This window comes from Bombina bombina, chromosome 2 (genome assembly GCF_027579735.1).
Source record: "Bombina bombina isolate aBomBom1 chromosome 2, aBomBom1.pri, whole genome shotgun sequence".
Taxonomy (NCBI): Eukaryota; Metazoa; Chordata; class Amphibia; order Anura; family Bombinatoridae; genus Bombina; species Bombina bombina.
In genome coordinates, this window is record NC_069500.1 from 906,534,700 (window position 1) to 906,551,287 (window position 16,588).

General features: G+C 38.0%; 1 protein-coding gene across 1 annotated transcript in view; it reads right to left on the bottom strand.

Moving 5' to 3' along the window:
* The window catches only part of DNAH6 (dynein axonemal heavy chain 6), a 482,313-nt gene that overhangs the window by 214,391 nt on the left and 251,334 nt on the right, over positions 1 to 16,588 (bottom strand). Inside the window, exons 49-50 of the mRNA XM_053703293.1 lie at positions 11,039 to 11,206; positions 9,800 to 10,035 (exon numbers count right to left, since the gene is read on the bottom strand). Of these exons, the coding sequence (XP_053559268.1) occupies positions 9,800 to 10,035; positions 11,039 to 11,206 (404 nt within the window). The remainder of the gene's footprint in view (positions 1 to 9,799; positions 10,036 to 11,038; positions 11,207 to 16,588) is intronic.

Genomic DNA, 16,588 nt, shown 5'->3' on the forward strand with positions numbered 1-16,588 from the left:
TCAGACACATTGTACTTTAGGCATGGATTTTCAGTTCCTGTTATGTGTTACTGCCAAAAACCACCTCAATATGTGTTCAACAATATCTCCTGAGTACAGTGATACCACCTATGTATAGGTGTGTCGGGTTCTCTGGGGGCTAAATGGCCTTATTTTTAGGTAGCACATTCCAGTTTTTCAACTTGGAATTTTCACATTGGTCATCATGCACCCATGTACTATTTGGGACATTTCTGAAGCTGGCCAATGGAGTTTACCCCCATCAAACCATATATTTTTGAAAAGTAGACACCCTAGGGTATTTCAAATGCTGGTATTTTAACACTTTCCATGCACTAATTCAACCACTAGTCTTTGTCAAACCTTTGGGTAGTCATTTTTTTGTGTTATTTTTCACAAACATTGTACTTTAGGCATGTATTTTCAGTTCCTGTTATGTGTTACTGCCAAAAACCACCTCAATATGTGTTCAACAACATCTCCCAAGTACAGTGATACCACCTATGTATAGGTGTGTCGGGTTCTCTGGGGGCTAAATGGCCTTATTTTTAGGTAGCGCATTCCAGTTTTTCAACTTGGAATTTTCACATCGGTCATCATGCACCCATGTCCTATTTGGGACATTTCTGAAGCTGGCCAATGGAATTTACCCCCATCAAACCATATATTTTTGAAAAGTAGACACCCTATGGTATTTCAAATGCTGGTATTTTAACACTTTCCATGCACTAATTCAACCACTAGTCTTTGTCAAACTTTTGTGTAGTCATTTTTTTGTGTTATTTTTCACACACATTGGACTTTAGGCATGGATTTTCAGTTCCTGTTATGTGTTACTGCCAAAAACCACCTCAATATGTGTTCAACAACATCTCCTGAGTACATTGATACCATCTATGTATAGGTGTGTCGGGTTCTCTGGGGGCTAAATGGCCTTATTTTTAGGTAGCGCATTCCAGTTTTTCAACTTGGAATTTTCACATCGGTCATCATGCACCCATGTCCTAATTGGGACATTTCTGAAGCTGGCCAATGGAATTTACCCCCATCAAACCATATATTTTTGAAAAGTAGACACCCTAGGGTTTTTCAAATGCTGATATTTTAACACTTTCCATGCACTAATTCAACCACCAGTCTTTGTCAAACTTTTGGGTAGTCATTTTTTTGTGTTATTTTTCACACACATTGTACTTTAGGCATGGATTTTCAGTTCCTGTTATGTGTTACTGCCAAAAACCACCTCAATATGTGTTCGACAACATCTCCTGAGTACAGTGATACCACCTATGTATAGGTGTGTCGGGTTCTCTGGGGGCTAAATGGCCTTATTTTTAGGTAGCGCATTCCAGTTTTTCAACTTGGAATTTTCACATTGGTCATCATGCACCCATGTCCTATTTGGGACATTTCTAAAGCTGGCCAATGGAATTTACCCCCATCAAACCATATATTTTTGAAAAGTAGACACCCTAGGGTTTTTCAAATGCTGATATTTTAACACTTTCCATGCACTAATTCAACCACCAGTCTTTGTCAAACTTTTGGGTAGTCATTTTTTTGTGTTATTTTTCACACACATTGTACTTTAGGCATGGATTTTCAGTTCCTGTTATGTGTTACTGCCAAAAACCACCTCAATATGTGTTCAACAACATCTCCTGAGTACAGTGATACCACCTATGTATAGGTGTGTCGGGTTCTCTGGGGGCTAAATGGCCTTATTTTTAGGTAGCACATTCCAGTTTTTCAACTTGGAATTTTCACATTGGTCATCATGCACCCATGTCCTATTTGGGACATTTCTGAAGCTGGCCAATGGAGTTTACCCCCATCAAAACATATATTTTTGAAAAGTAGACACCCTAGGGTATTTCAAATGCTGGTATTTTAACACTTTCCATGCACTAATTCAACCACTAGTCTTTGTCAAACTTTTGTGTAGTCATTTTTTTGTGTTATTTTTCACACACATTGTACTTTAGGCATGGATTTTCAGTTCCTGTTATGTGTTACTGCCAAAAAACACTTCAATATGTGTTCAACAACATCTCCTGAGTACAATCATACCATCTATGTATAGGTGTGTTGGGTTCTCTGGGGGCTAAATGGCCTTATTTTTAGGTAGCGCATTCCAGTTTTTCAACTTGGAATTTTCACATCGGTCATCATGCACCCATGTCCTATTTGGGACATTTCTGAAGCTGGCCAATGGAATTTACCCCCATCAAACCATATATTTTTGAAAAGTAGACACCCTAGGGTTTTTCAAATGCTGATATTTTAACACTTTCCATGCACTAATTCAACCACCAGTCTTTGTCAAACTTTTGGGTAGTCATTTTTTTGTGTTATTTTTCACACACATTGTACTTTAGGCATGGATTTTCAGTTCCTGTTATGTGTTACTGCCAAAAAAACACCTCAATATGTGTTCAACAACCTCTCCTGAGTACAGTGATACCACCCATGTATAGGTGTGTTGGGTTCTCTGGGGGCTAAAAGGCCTTATTTTTAGGAAGCCCATTCCATTTTTTCCACTTTGAATTTTCACATCCCATGCACCTATGTCCTATTTAAGACATTTCTGAAGCCGGCCAATGTAATTTACCTCAATCAAACCATATATTTTTGAAAAGTAGACTTCCTAGGGTATTTCAAATGCAGGTATTTTAACACTTTCCATGCACTAATTTAACCACTAGTCTTTGTCAAACTATTGGGCATTCATATTTTTGTGTTATTTTTCACATACATTGTACTTTAGACATGGATTCACAGCTCCTGTTATGTGTTACTACCAAAGAAGACACCAATATGTGGTCACCAACATCTCCTGAGTTCAGTGATACCACCTATGCATAGGTTTGGTGGCTTGTTTGGGGGGTGCAATGCCAAATGTCTGACATGCGTTTGTGATTTTTTTTCACATTTAACATATTTTCTTTGCCTATCGTCTTTTTGGGGGGTCTTTTAACATACCCCAATTTATTTGTTTTCCATGAATGTGCATATATTTGAAAAGTTGACACCCCAAGGTATTGTATATGGTGTGCTTTGATGCCTTTGAAGCAACCGTTTTAGCCCAAAAAATTGGAGAAAGTGTATGGTGGTTATTTTTCAATTTTCATTTTTACAGACACATTGCTTTTTGACTATGATTTAGGAGAGACTGTTGTAAGTTATTGCAAAAGAATACTTCAGGTTGTTTTCTGCAAGGCACCCTGAGTACACCTATGCCCCCCATGCATAGGTTTGCCAGGATTTTGGGAAGGTTATGTTACAATTTTATGACTTGTGATTTTAGTTATTAACAAAGAGAGTATTTCTTCTGATAGGCCTATCTTTAGTTTGTGGCCTATTGCATACCCCACTTTTATTTATTGCCATGAAAGTGTATATTTTTTAAATGTTGACACCCCAAGGTATTGTATATGGTGTGCTTTGATGCCTTTGAAGCAACCGTTTTAGCCCAAAAAATTGGAGAAAGTGTATGGTGGTTATTTTTCAATTTTCATTTTTACAGACACATTGCTTTTTGACTATGATTTAGAAGAGACTGTTGTAAGTTATTGCAAAAGAATACTTCAGGTTGTTTTCTGCAAGGCACCCTGAGTACACCTATGCCCCCCATGCATAGGTTTGCCAGGATTTTGGGAAGGTTATGTTACAATTTTATGACTTGTGATTTTAGTTATTAACAAAGAGAGTATTTCTTCTGATAGGCCTATCTTTAGTTTGTGGCCTATCGCATACCCCACTTTTATTTATTGCCATGAAAGTGTATATTTTTGAAATGTTGACACCCCAAGGTATTGTATATAGTGTGCTTTGATGCCTTTGAAGCAACCGTTTTAGCCCAAAAAATTGGAGAAAGTGTATGGTGGTTATTTTTCAATTTTCATTTTTACAGACACATTGCTTTTTGACTATGATTTAGGAGAGACTGTTGTAAGTTATTGCAAAAGAATACTTCAGGTTGTTTTCTGCAAGGCACCCTGAGTACACCTATGCCCCCCATGCATAGGTTTGCCAGGATTTTGGGAAGGTTATGTTACAAATTTATGACTTGTGATTTTAGTTATTAACAATGAGAGTATTTCTTCTGATAGGCCTATCTTTAGTTTGTGGCCTATCGCATAACCCACTTTTATTTATTGCCATGAAAGTGTATATTTTTGAAATGTTGACACCCCAAGGTATTGTATATGGTGTGCTTTGATGCCTTTGAAGCAACCGTTTTAGCCCAAAAAATTGGAGAAAGTGTATGGTGGTAATTTTTCAATTTTCATTTTTACAGACATATTGCTTTTTGACTATGATTTAGGAGAGACTGTTGTAAGTTATTACAAAAACATACTTCAGGTTGTTTTTTGCAAGGCACCCTGAGAACACCTATGTCCCCCATGCATAGGTTTGACAGGGGTTTTGGTTAAAAAAAAAATAACAGGCCCAATTTTAGAAAAAAATAGAGTAGTGAAATGTAAAAATCTGGCACAGTAAAAGTAAAAAAAACAAAAACCCATCTAACAGTAAACATAACCAAAAAAAAAAAAAATATATATATATATATATATAAAACACCAAATGTATTTATTTTTTTAAAAATTGACCATTGTATGGTACCGCTTGAAGCAGTCCCCAATGCAGAGTGCAGGCTGTCTAGGGCAATCAGGACAGTGATATATGGTGTCCCTTCTCTTCCCCTCTTGGTACAGACTCTGCATTTTTTTTGTGGTTTCTGCTTTGCGGCAGTAGGGGGGATTTTAAAAATAAAATGAGTAGCCCCAACTCTGCTCTCTCCCATCACCGCCCGGGGAGCAGGTGCATCATGGTACAAAATCCCAGTAATAATCTGGAGCTGAAACTGTAAAAAAGTTTTTTTAACTCTGGGGTTTGCTTTTTTGAACAATAAAAAAGCGTTGTGGGTTGCAATCTGCATTAGATAAATTGCAACCTTTTTGTACCAGGCCCTTGTCTTCCGCATAATTAGGTAGGGCTGCAGCAGCTGATCAGCCAGATCAACCCCACCCATATGCCGGTTATAAGACTTGATGCACACTGGCTTCCTTATGATCTCAGCTCTGCCACGTACAGAAACCGCCACCGTCCTCTCTGTGTGGATGGTGGTAAGAAGGTATACATCCTTCTTGTCTCTGTACTTAAGTGCCAACAGCTCCTCTTGGCGCAGAGCTGAGGTCTCCCCCCTTCGTAGCCGGGTGCGTACAAGTTGTCCTGGGAAACCTGCGCGGTTCTTTTTAATTGTACCGCAAGCTACTGTATCAAAGCAATACAGTAGCTTGAACAAAAGGACACTTGTATAAAAATTGTCTAAGTACAAGTGATACCCTTTGTTCATTAGGGGTAATATCAGGTCCCAGACAATCTTGCCAGTGGTTCCCATATGTTCTGGGCAACCTGGAGGGTCAAGGTGGCTATCCTTTCCCTCATACACCCGGAAGGCCTGAGTATACCCAGTCTCGCTGTCACAGAGCTTATACACCTTTACCCCATATCTGGAGCGTTTGGAAGGAATATACTGCTTGAATCCCAGCCTTCCCTTATACTTCATTAGGGATTCATCAACGCATATATTCCTTCCAGGTGTATAAGCCTCTGCAAACCTGGCAGAAAAGTGGGTTATCAGGGGGCGGATTTTATACAGCCTGTCAAATTGGGGATGCTCCCTAGGGGGGCACAGGCTGTTGTCGCTGAAGCGCATGAAATGAAGAATCATTTCATACCTCTTCCTCGACATAGTCTGGGAGAAAATGGGGGTAGAGCAGATGGGGCTACTACTCCAGTAGGAGCGAATGGAGGGTTTCTTTATGATGCCCATCAGCATAGTCAATGCCCAGAATTTTTTGAATTCTGGCACATTGATGGGGGCCCATTGCTGCTTTGCCAAATATGTTCCAGGCTTTGCAGCACGGAACTGATGGGCATATAAATTAGTTTGGGCGACAATGTTCCCCAATATATCATCGCCCAGAAACACTTCCAGAAACTGCTGGGGGCTAAAACCTGCCACATCTATATTTATGCCAGCATTTGCTGTGAAGGGTGGGATATCTGGCCTCTGGAGATGAGGCGTTACCCACTCTTCAGCAGCAATGGCAGCAACACGCCTCCTTCTGGCAGGGGGGCTAGCAGGGGGGCTGGCAGGGGGGCTAGCAGCCACAGATACATCACTATCAGTTGAGACTGCATCTAGTGATGTATCTGAGCACATGGCAGGGTCAAAATTGGGGTCTGAGTCAGAAATAGAGGCATCTGACTCTGACGCAAGGATGGCATACGCCTCCTCAGCACTATATCTTTTCTGTGACATTTTTGTATCTGTCACAGAAAACAATTACTAAAAAAAATTAAATTAACTAAATTAATTAACTAAATTAACTAGCAAAAAAGTACAGCTATGCTACTGCCAGTGATTTATAGCGATCACTGGCAAGCTAGTGGTTAATGGCTCTGAAAATTAAATTAACTAAATGTTTCTGAAAAGAGCCTTTGGGTTTTTAAAAAATTACAACAACAAAATTAACCCCTAAAAAAATGCAGACAGCAAAAAAGTACAGCTATGCAACTGCCAGTGATTTATAGCGATCACTGGCAAGCTAGGGGTTAATGGCTCTGAAAATTAAATTAAATTAACTAAATTAATTAACTAAATTAACTAGCAAAAAAGTACAGCTATGCTACTGCCAGTGATTTATAGCGATCACTGGCAAGCTAGGGGTTAATGGCTCTGAAAATTAAATTAAATTAACTAAATGTTTCTGAAAAGAGCCTTTGGGTTTTTAAAAAATTACAACAACAAAATTAACCCCTAAAAAAATGCACAGACAGCAAAAAAGTACAGCTATGCAACTGCCAGTGATTTATAGTGATCACTGGCAAGCTAGGGGTTAATGGCTCTGAAAATTAAATTAACTAAATTAATTAACTAAATTAACTAGCAAAAAAGTACAGCTATGCTACTGCCAGTGATTTATAGCGATCACTGGCAAGCTAGGGGTTAATGGCTCTGAAAATTAAATTAACTAAATGTTTCTGAAAAGAGCCTTTGGGTTTTTAAAAAATTACAACAACAAAATGAACCCCTAAAAAGTGCACAGACAGCAAAAAAGTACAGCTATGCAACTGCCAGTGATTTATAGCAATCACTGGCAAGCTGGGGGTTAATGGCTCTGAAAATTAAATTAAATTAACTAAATGTTTCTGAAAAGAGCCTTTGGGTTTTTAAAAAATTACAACAACAAAATTAACCCCTAAAAAAATGCACAGACAGCAAAAAAGTACAGCTATGCAAATGCCAGTGATTTATAGCGATCACTGGCAAGCTAGGGGTTAATGGCTCTGAAAATTAAATTAAATTAACTAAATGTTTCTGAAAAGAGCCTTTGGGTTTTTAAAAAATTACAACAACAAAATTAACCCCTAAAAAAATGCACAGACAGCAAAATGCAGCAAAAAAAGTGCACCTATGCTACTGCCAGTGATATATAGTGATCACTGGCAAGCTAGGGGTTAATGGCTCTGAAAATTAAATTAAATTAACTAAATGTTTCTGAAAAGAGCCTTTGGGTTTTTAAAAAATTACAACAACAAAATTAACCCCTAAAAAATGCACAGACAGCAAAATGCAGCAAAAAAAAAGTGCACCTATGCTACTGCCAGTGATATATAGTGATCACTGGCAAGCTATGGGTTAATGGCTCTGAAAAGAGCCTTTGGTTCTATATTTTTTAACAAATAAAAGAAATAAATCTCTCTCTCTGCTAAATACAGGTCTCTCTCTCTCTCCAACAAAATGGCAAGTGAGGAGAGGGAGGGAGATCCACACTGATCATAATCAATATTTACAAATATTGACATGATCAGACAAATGGGGTATTTTATTATTATTTATTTTTTTAGGGTGGGAGGCTCAGATTGGGTGACCCTAGCTTGCCCCTATGATGATGCAGGCTAGGGACACCCCCAGAGGCCCCATGATGCACTGGGCATCGCCATCTTGGATGCCTAGTGAAGGGGGAGGGGGGGGCTATTTAGGGCTTTTTTTATTTTAATTGGTGTTTTTTTTTTTTCTTTTTTAATTTTATTTTACAAGTAACTAAGTGCCTCGACCCACCGAGGCACTTAGCACACAAGCAGAGCATCGGAAGCGTGTCCGATCGCTTCCGATGCTCTGAAACACTGCCGGGCTCCACGTGGAGCGAAACCGGAAGTGATCACTCGTGGGGGAGTGATCAATCCGGTCCCGGCACTCGGGAACAGTATTGCAGGATGCCTAGACCTCAAGGCAAGCCTGCAATACTGTTAGAGCAGCTGGAAGCGATTTCGATCGCTTCCAGTGCTCTGTTAAACCGACGACGTATGCCATACGTCCTCGGTCGTTAAGTGCTTTTTTTCTGAGGACGTATGGCATACGTCGTCGGTCGTTAAGGGGTTAATAGAGACCAAGCAAGCAGAACTCTTATCCATGATCGTACAATTGTTAGTTCTCTAATAGTCTTCAAAGATAGGATAAAAATGTTGTTATATGAGTTGGACAGAATATACAATTTTAAACAACTTTTCAGTTTACTTCTATTATCAAATTTACTTAAAGGGACACTATACCCAAACATTTTCTTTCATGATTAAGGTAGAGAGTATAATTATAAACAACTTTCTAATTTACTTCTATTATCTATTTTGCTTCATTCTCTTGATATTCTTTGCTGAAAAGCATAGCTAGATATGCTTAGTAGCTGCTGATTGGTAGCTGCACATAGATGCCTCCTGTGATTGGTTCACTGTGTGCATTGCTATTTCTTCATTAAAGTATATCTAAAGAATAAAGCAAATTAGGTAATAGAAGTAAATTGGAAAGTTGTTTAAAATTGTATGCTCTTTCTAAATCATGAAAGAAAAAATTTGGGTTTCATGTCCCTTTTATGTACTTGTTATCCTTTGATGAAGGAGCATCATTGCACTACTGGCAGCTAGATGAACGCATCTAGTAAGTCAATCAGAAGAGACAAATGTGTGCAGGCACCAATCAGCAGCTAGTTCCTACTAGTGTTGGATTTGTGCATATTCTTTTTCAACAAGGGAAACCAAGAGAACAAAGCACATTTAAAAATAGAAGTGAATTTAAAAGTGTCTTAAAATGGCATGCTCTATCTGAATCATGCAAATTTAATTTGGACTTTCCTATCCCTTTAAATTTTCAAGATCCAGATACAGTATGCACTTTTAAACAGCTTCCCAAATTACTTCTATAATCACATTTGCTTCTTTCTCTTGGTAGCCTTTTTTTAAAAGCTACACATATATTCCCCTTGCTCACCAGATTTGTTCAGCTAGCTCCCAGTAATGCATTGTTCTTTAAAATTGCATGTACTAAGTGAATCATTAGAGAAAACCATTGGTTTTTAAAGGGACATGAAACCCACATTTTTTCTTTCATGATTTAGAAAGAGTGTACAATTTTAAACAACTTTCTAGTTTACTTCTATTATCTAATTTGTTTTATTCTCTTGATATTCTTTGCTAAAAAAGCATATCTAGATAGGCTCAGTAGCTGCTGATTGGTTCCTGCACATAGAAGCCTTGTGTGATTGGCTAACCTATGTGCATTGCTTTTTCTTCAACTAAGAATATCTAAATAATGAAGCAAAATAAATAATAGAAGTAAATTGTAATGTTTTTTAAATTTGTATTCTCTATCTGAATCATGAAAGAAAATTTTAGGGTTTGGTGTCCCTTTAAGTCATTAAAAGGGAAAAAAGGAAATAGGATAAGGTCTCACTTAGAATTCAGGAGAATGCAAATAGCTTCCATGACAGTCATGACAAGGTCTGGTGGTTTTGGAAACACACGGATTTCTGATATGTCGGCCTTATCCAGAGAGTCTAACGCTTTATTTGCCGATTCAAGAGCTGGCAATGCCTCATCAAGATCCCTCTGGGCATCGTCCGCTATTGCTTGAGTCTCTTCAGCTTTCACTTTTGCAATTGCCTCATCTTCTTTAACTATGCGTCGTACCTGCCAAAGACGAGAGCACAGACATTACTGCGCAAGTTCCAAATATTTCAGCTTTAAATGTATCCATTTGTTCTTTATGTAAATAATGTACCAACCACAATATCAACATGGTATTGTAAAAATTGCCAAAGATAATATAATATTATTAAATGTACAACTCTGAGATGTGTGCTGTGAATACAAAAAACTCATTACTGTAATAAAAATTACTATTAGCTATATACGTATGCACACTGTAAATTGACTTAAAATAAAAAAAAAATAGGTTATATCTCCCAAATTACTAAGGTACTGTCCCTTTAAGACCGAAGTCTATTCAATTTACGCGTAAGACATGGCTTAGTAGTTTCTCACACAGTTTCAATCATTATGCACTGCTGGTAAATAATCATTGAGTCCATATAAAATAATAAAGTGCAATATGTACATTTTTTTTTGGGGGGGGTGATGCTGTCAATGCTGCAATGCATTGGTGTAAAAAGAACTGTACTGAATTTCCCATGCCAAGTATGTATGAAATGGAAAGGCATTGAATGACTCTTGCAATACATAAAAAAGCACCATTCAATCCCCAGTAGAAAACAACAAAATTACAGGAAGACCCCATTCTTAGGGGCCTATTTATTAAATGTCTTGCGGACCTGATCTGACAGTGCGGATCAGGTCTGCAAGACCTTGTTGAATGCGGAGAGCAATACACTCTCCGTATTCAGCATTGTACCAGCAGCTCACAAGAGCTGCTGGTGCAACGCCGCCCCCTGCAGACTCGCGGCCAATGGGCCGCCAGCAGGGGGGTGTCAATCAACCCGATCGTACTCGATCGGGTTGATTTCCGGCGATTCCTGTCCGCCTGCAGCTGCTTCATAACTGCTGTTTCTGGCGAGTATGAAGACTCGCCAGAAACACGGGCCCACAAGCTCCGTTCAGAGCTTGATAAATGGGCCCCTTAGATTTAATGTCTAGTACATTTTTTTTAAACAGGTCCTGGTGAACAGAGGCTTACTTGGTCAGCATTGTCTTGATCAACAGATAGTTTCTCCATTAAAGCCTCCACATCCTGTGATTTCTGTTTAAGGACAGGTTCTAAAGCCGACAGCTCCGTCTTCATCTTATCAACCAGTATGTTGGTCTCCCCAAGTTTGCTTAATCCATTTTTTACACGATCCCGTGCCTACAAACACATACACAGAGCAAAAGAGAGAGAGTTGAATAAACATCAGTTATAAGTATACAGCAGAGTTGTCAATTTTAATAATGACACAGTATGACACACTATATTTGAGGTCTGTTCTCCAGATCACACTATGAGGTAGATTTATGAAAGTGCGAGTGGACATGATACAATGTAGCGCATCATGTCCGCTGCACATCGATAAATGCCGACAGCATACGCTGTCGGGATTTATCATTGCACCAGCAGTTCTTGTGAACTGCTGGTGCAATGCCGCCCCCTGCAGATTCACCGCCAAATGGCCACTAGCAGGGGGTCAATCAACCCGATTTCTGTCCGCTGCCTCAAGTTATGGAGCAGCGGTCTTAAGACAAATATAAATCTGCCCCTTAAGATTAGTAAAATCACACCAAAATTAAATTGTGCAAATATCTTCCTGTTTAAGGGATATGAAACCCAAATATTTTTCTTTCATGATTCAGATAGAGCATGGAACATTTTGGTGTTTACTGTCCCTTTAAGTAACATTTTAAAGAAACAACTGCAACTATAAACTTGTTTCAGAGTTTAGACCTGTGTGATATGAAAGCCACATTTTTTTTCTTTCTTGGTTCAGATAGAGCAGGCAATTTTTTTTTTTTATATTTTTATTTATGAACCGAAACATATTTCAAAAAACAAAGATGATACATAAAACGTTTGTTATTTTGAACAGAAAATTAAGAAAAATAAAGAAACAATAAGACACAGTACGGCCTAATGGCCTTGCATAGTTTATACAATATTATGCTAATTCTGCTTAACATACATATTTGAGATTATGCTTAGTATTATTCAAAATATTGAAATAACTACTTCATTTGTCTCTGAAAATGCCCTGGGGTTTTTTTTTGTTTTTTTTCCCCCTCCCCTCCCTTTATCATTTCTAAAAAAAAAACAAAAAACAAACAAACATATTTTACGCCGCGTAAGGCTGATTATCTTTCCATATTACACAAAGCAACTGATGATACATATTTACAATTTGCAGAATTGTGTCAATTTGTTTCAACCAGAATAGTTAAAAAAGGAAGAAGAAGGAGGAAAAAAAAAAGGGAAAACCATATTAACTAATCTCTTCCCCTCTCCGCAATTTCTACATCTACCAGACCCCCAGGAGAACTATTTCTGAATTTTTAAAAGGGAAAATTAAATAATCAATTTCGGTTTCCTGGAGTGATTTAATAAATGTTGCCCATTTGCTAAAGAACTTCTTTATGTCCGGTTCCTTGTCAATATCTATGTCCTTTTGTTCTAGCATACATTGTTTTTTTAAATAATTCCTAATTTCAGAAATTGTCGGGAGTGCTCTTGTTTTCCATTTTTTTGCAAATCAGGTATCTAGTAGTTAAGATAGAGAGAGTTATTATTTTATCATTATCCTGATGGCTATTTTCCATCTTTAGGCACAATATAATTTGGTATAGTGATAGAGGAGTTATGTTAACTTTTAATGTAGTTTTTAACCAAAATTCTAATCTATTCCAAAATCTTCTGATCTTTGGGCAAGACCAGAACATATGAATCCGCCTGAAGGGAACACTTAGGACATTTATTGAATTGCTGATTGTGTATTCTGAGGCCTTTCTCCGGAGTAAAGTATGTCCTATGAAGAAGCCTAATATGGGCCTCCCGCCAGGTGGCAGATATCGTAGAGGCAGCTACTTTGTTTATTGATAATTGGATAGTTTTCGAGTCAATATTAGTCTGGGATATTAATGAACTCCATTTTAATGCCATATTATCTAGTAAGGGAGTACCTTTACTTATATTAAGTATACTGTAACATGGGGTAATAGACATATGATCATTTTTTGTCAGAGTTAGCCAGTTTTCCAATTTACCTAGCGTCCAACAGTAACCTTGCTGTTTAATTAATTCTGCAGCAAAATGCCTTATTTGCAAATAAGCAAAAAAGTCTCTATTAGGGAGATTAAATTCTGTTTTAAGTTCCTCAAAGGACTTGATACATTTTCTATCTTTTTCTAATATACAGATTATTTTATCGAGGCCAGAGTTATGCCACTTATTAAAGATAATTGAATTTATACCTGCTTGAAATTGTGGATTCCCTATTATAGGAAGATGTTTCGAAACACTTCTGGGTATTAAGAGAGATTTAGTTAATTTACCCCATGCCTTAATCGGGATATATATAGTGCTAAGTCCTTTAATATTCGCAGGCAACTCCCGTGATAAAGAGTGAATCATAGCCACTGGGAGATAAGGCTTACAAATATTTAGTTCTAACTCATTGTTTAAAATATAATTTTTTGCGTATATCCAATCAGCTACTATGCGTGCCAGAAAGCTAAGGTTGTAGAATTTAATATTCGGTAATGCTAGACCTCCGAGATCTTTGGATATAGTTAGTTTAGTAAGGGATATCTTAGGTCTCTTACCCTGCCATATAAATTGACTATGTGCAGCATTGATTATCATAATAGCCAGCGGTTCGATGGCTATATCGAAAAGAAGCGGGGAGAGAGGGCAACCCTGACGCGTGCCTCTGTCTATCACAATTGGGGAGGAAACAGTATCATTTACTATCAACCTTGTTTGGGAATGAGTATGCAAATTTTCCACAAATTTGGGAAGATTACCAACTATCCCAAACTTTGTTAAAGCTGTCAATGTATGATTAAAAACTACAGAGTCAAAAGCTTTCTCTGCATCAATTGACAAGACTGCCAGGTCAGGGAGGCCCTCTCTCCCTATGGCAGAGGGGGGATGGTTCTGAATGTAATCCATTGTAACAAGAAGCTCTCTAATTTTTGCCGCAGAGTTACGCCCATTTAGAAAACCAGCTTGATCTGTGTGTATTATTTTTGCTAAAATGGGTTGTAACCTGCTTGCAAGAATGGAGGACATAATTTTGTAGTCTGAGTTGAGCAAGGCAATTGGTCTATATGACTCTTTTTGCAATGGATCCTTCCCCTCTTTTAAGATCAGAGTTGTATATGATGATGAAAAGGAGTCCGAAACCGGGACTGGGGCTTTATTAGAGGAGAGTTTGAGAATTTCTCTCTCTATCTCTTCCCTTAAGATAGGAGAGTTAAGATTAACAATTTCCTCGGCTGTTACTGTAGGAAATGTAATTTTACTCCAAAACTCAGCAGCCCTTTCCCCATCATAGCCTTTACAGGCATAAAGATCCTGATAATATTCTAAGAATATGTCGGAAATTTCCTTCGGGTCTAAGATTTGCTTCCCCTTATTTTGAAGTTCTTCAATAGTTGGTTTCTTTCCCTCATTTTTAACTAATCTAGCTAACATTTTTCCAGATTTGTTGCCAAATTTATATAATTTCTTTGTGTGTTTCCTGAGACAGTATAAAAGAGTCTCTAGCGCTTTTGGCACGAATATATTTTGCCCAATTTAAGGGATTTTTTTCCAAAAGAAAGCGGTTATATGAGTTAATCAATGTATTATTGATTTCTTTTTCGCTTACCTTCAGCTTTTTAGTTAAAGTAGCAACATAAGTGGTGATTTCGCCTCTTAGTACCGCTTTGGCTGCCTCCCAGAATATATCTGGGCACCCTACGAAGTCGCTGTTGTTATTAGCATAATCTTTAAATTTATTCCTGATCCGTTCCTTAAATTTAAAGTTCGTCGCTAAGTAATAAGGGAAGAAAAAACGAGAGAATTTGGGCTTTGGATGGCCCAGATGAATTACGAGAAAGATAGGCCCGTGATCGGAAAGAAAGATCGGCATTATTCCTGCTCTTACATTTGTTAAAGATAGACGTTCATCCGTTAGAAATAGGTCGATCCTAGAAAGAGTTTTATGGGCTTTGGAGAGACAAGTGTAATCCTGTGTGTCAGGATTTTGAATTCTCCAGATATCCCGTACTGCCAGGTTTTGCTTAATTTTGTTAAAGATTTTTGTATCTAAATTATCTTTCTTTTGTTTTATTTGCATGGGATTTCTCCTGAGCCTATCTATGGGAGATTGTGGTGCCATGTTGAAATCTCCTCCTAGGATCAGATACTCTTCAGAAATTAATAAGAGTTTGGACTGAATGGTGTTCCAAAAGTTCGGGTCAGAAACATTTGGACCATATATATTACAAAGTGTGTATGTCAATTGGGCTGCCTTAAATTTCATAAAGACATATCTCCCCTCCGAGTCTGCCTCAGAATACAAAATTTCCACTCGTGATTTCTTCCCTATTAATACAGCTACACCTCTCTTTTTCCTAATACTTGGTGCTACAATAACATCTTTAACCCATTGGGCTTTTAACTTTAGAGATTCTTCCAGATTTAAATGAGTTTCTTGTATAAGAGCAATATCCACCTGGGTTCTGCATAGATGAGAAAGTATTGCTTTACGTTTAATGGGGGTCGAGATGCCTCCCACGTTCCAGGATACTATTTTTAGATTATTTGCCTTTTGCATCATTTACTAGAGGAACGGAGAGGGGGAGAGAGAGGAAGAGAAAAAAAAAAAAAAAGGATAACATACATAAATGATTTAGAGATTTACCATCAAAACTTCCCCCAACCCCAGGGGATTCCCCATCCATAGGCCTTATTCTATTTTTATGACACAGGATCATCATCTGTCTAAGATCACAGGTCCAGTGTTTTAAAGAAATCTGCAGCCATTTGAGCATCTTCAAATAAATGTGTTGTGCCATTAGCTTCAACTCTAAGTTTAGAGGGGTATATTAGAGTGGCACAGTACCCATTTTGTATGAGCTTTGTACAAATCGGGGCTAACTCTCTTCTCTTAGAGGCTGTATGTGCTGAGAAGTCTTGAAAAATCAGGATTCTAGCCTTGTCTATGATGACTGGCTGATTTTTACGGTAGGACTGCAGTAACATGTTTTTGTCTTGGAAGTTGAGTAGTCTCGCAATAACAGGTCTAGGGCGATTCTTATCTCTGTTGTCTAAACGAGGAGGACCAACTCTGTGCGCTCTTTCCACTAGAATCGGATGATAGGTTGGAGGAATATTTAGGGCCTTAGTAAGTGTATCTGATATAAAACGACATAAGTCATATTGTTTCTCCTCAGGGAGGCCAATTATTCGAATATTATTTCTTCTAGATCGATTTTCCAAATCCTCCAACCTATCATGGACTCCCCGGAAATTAATCTTTAAGGTCTCAAGTTTAGAGTTATGTGTTGTTGTTGAGTCCTCCAAGTCTGACACTCGTTGCTCTACCTCCTGTAATCCTGAGTTTAATTTCTGCCCTTAGCGTATCAAATTTAGGTGTGAGGGCTTCGGAGATGCTAGTAACTAGGCTTTGTATATTGGTAGACTCAGGTATAGATGCCATATGGGTAGTAGTTGATTCAGAGAAGGGGTCTTGAGTATTCTTAGTTTTCCTGTCTC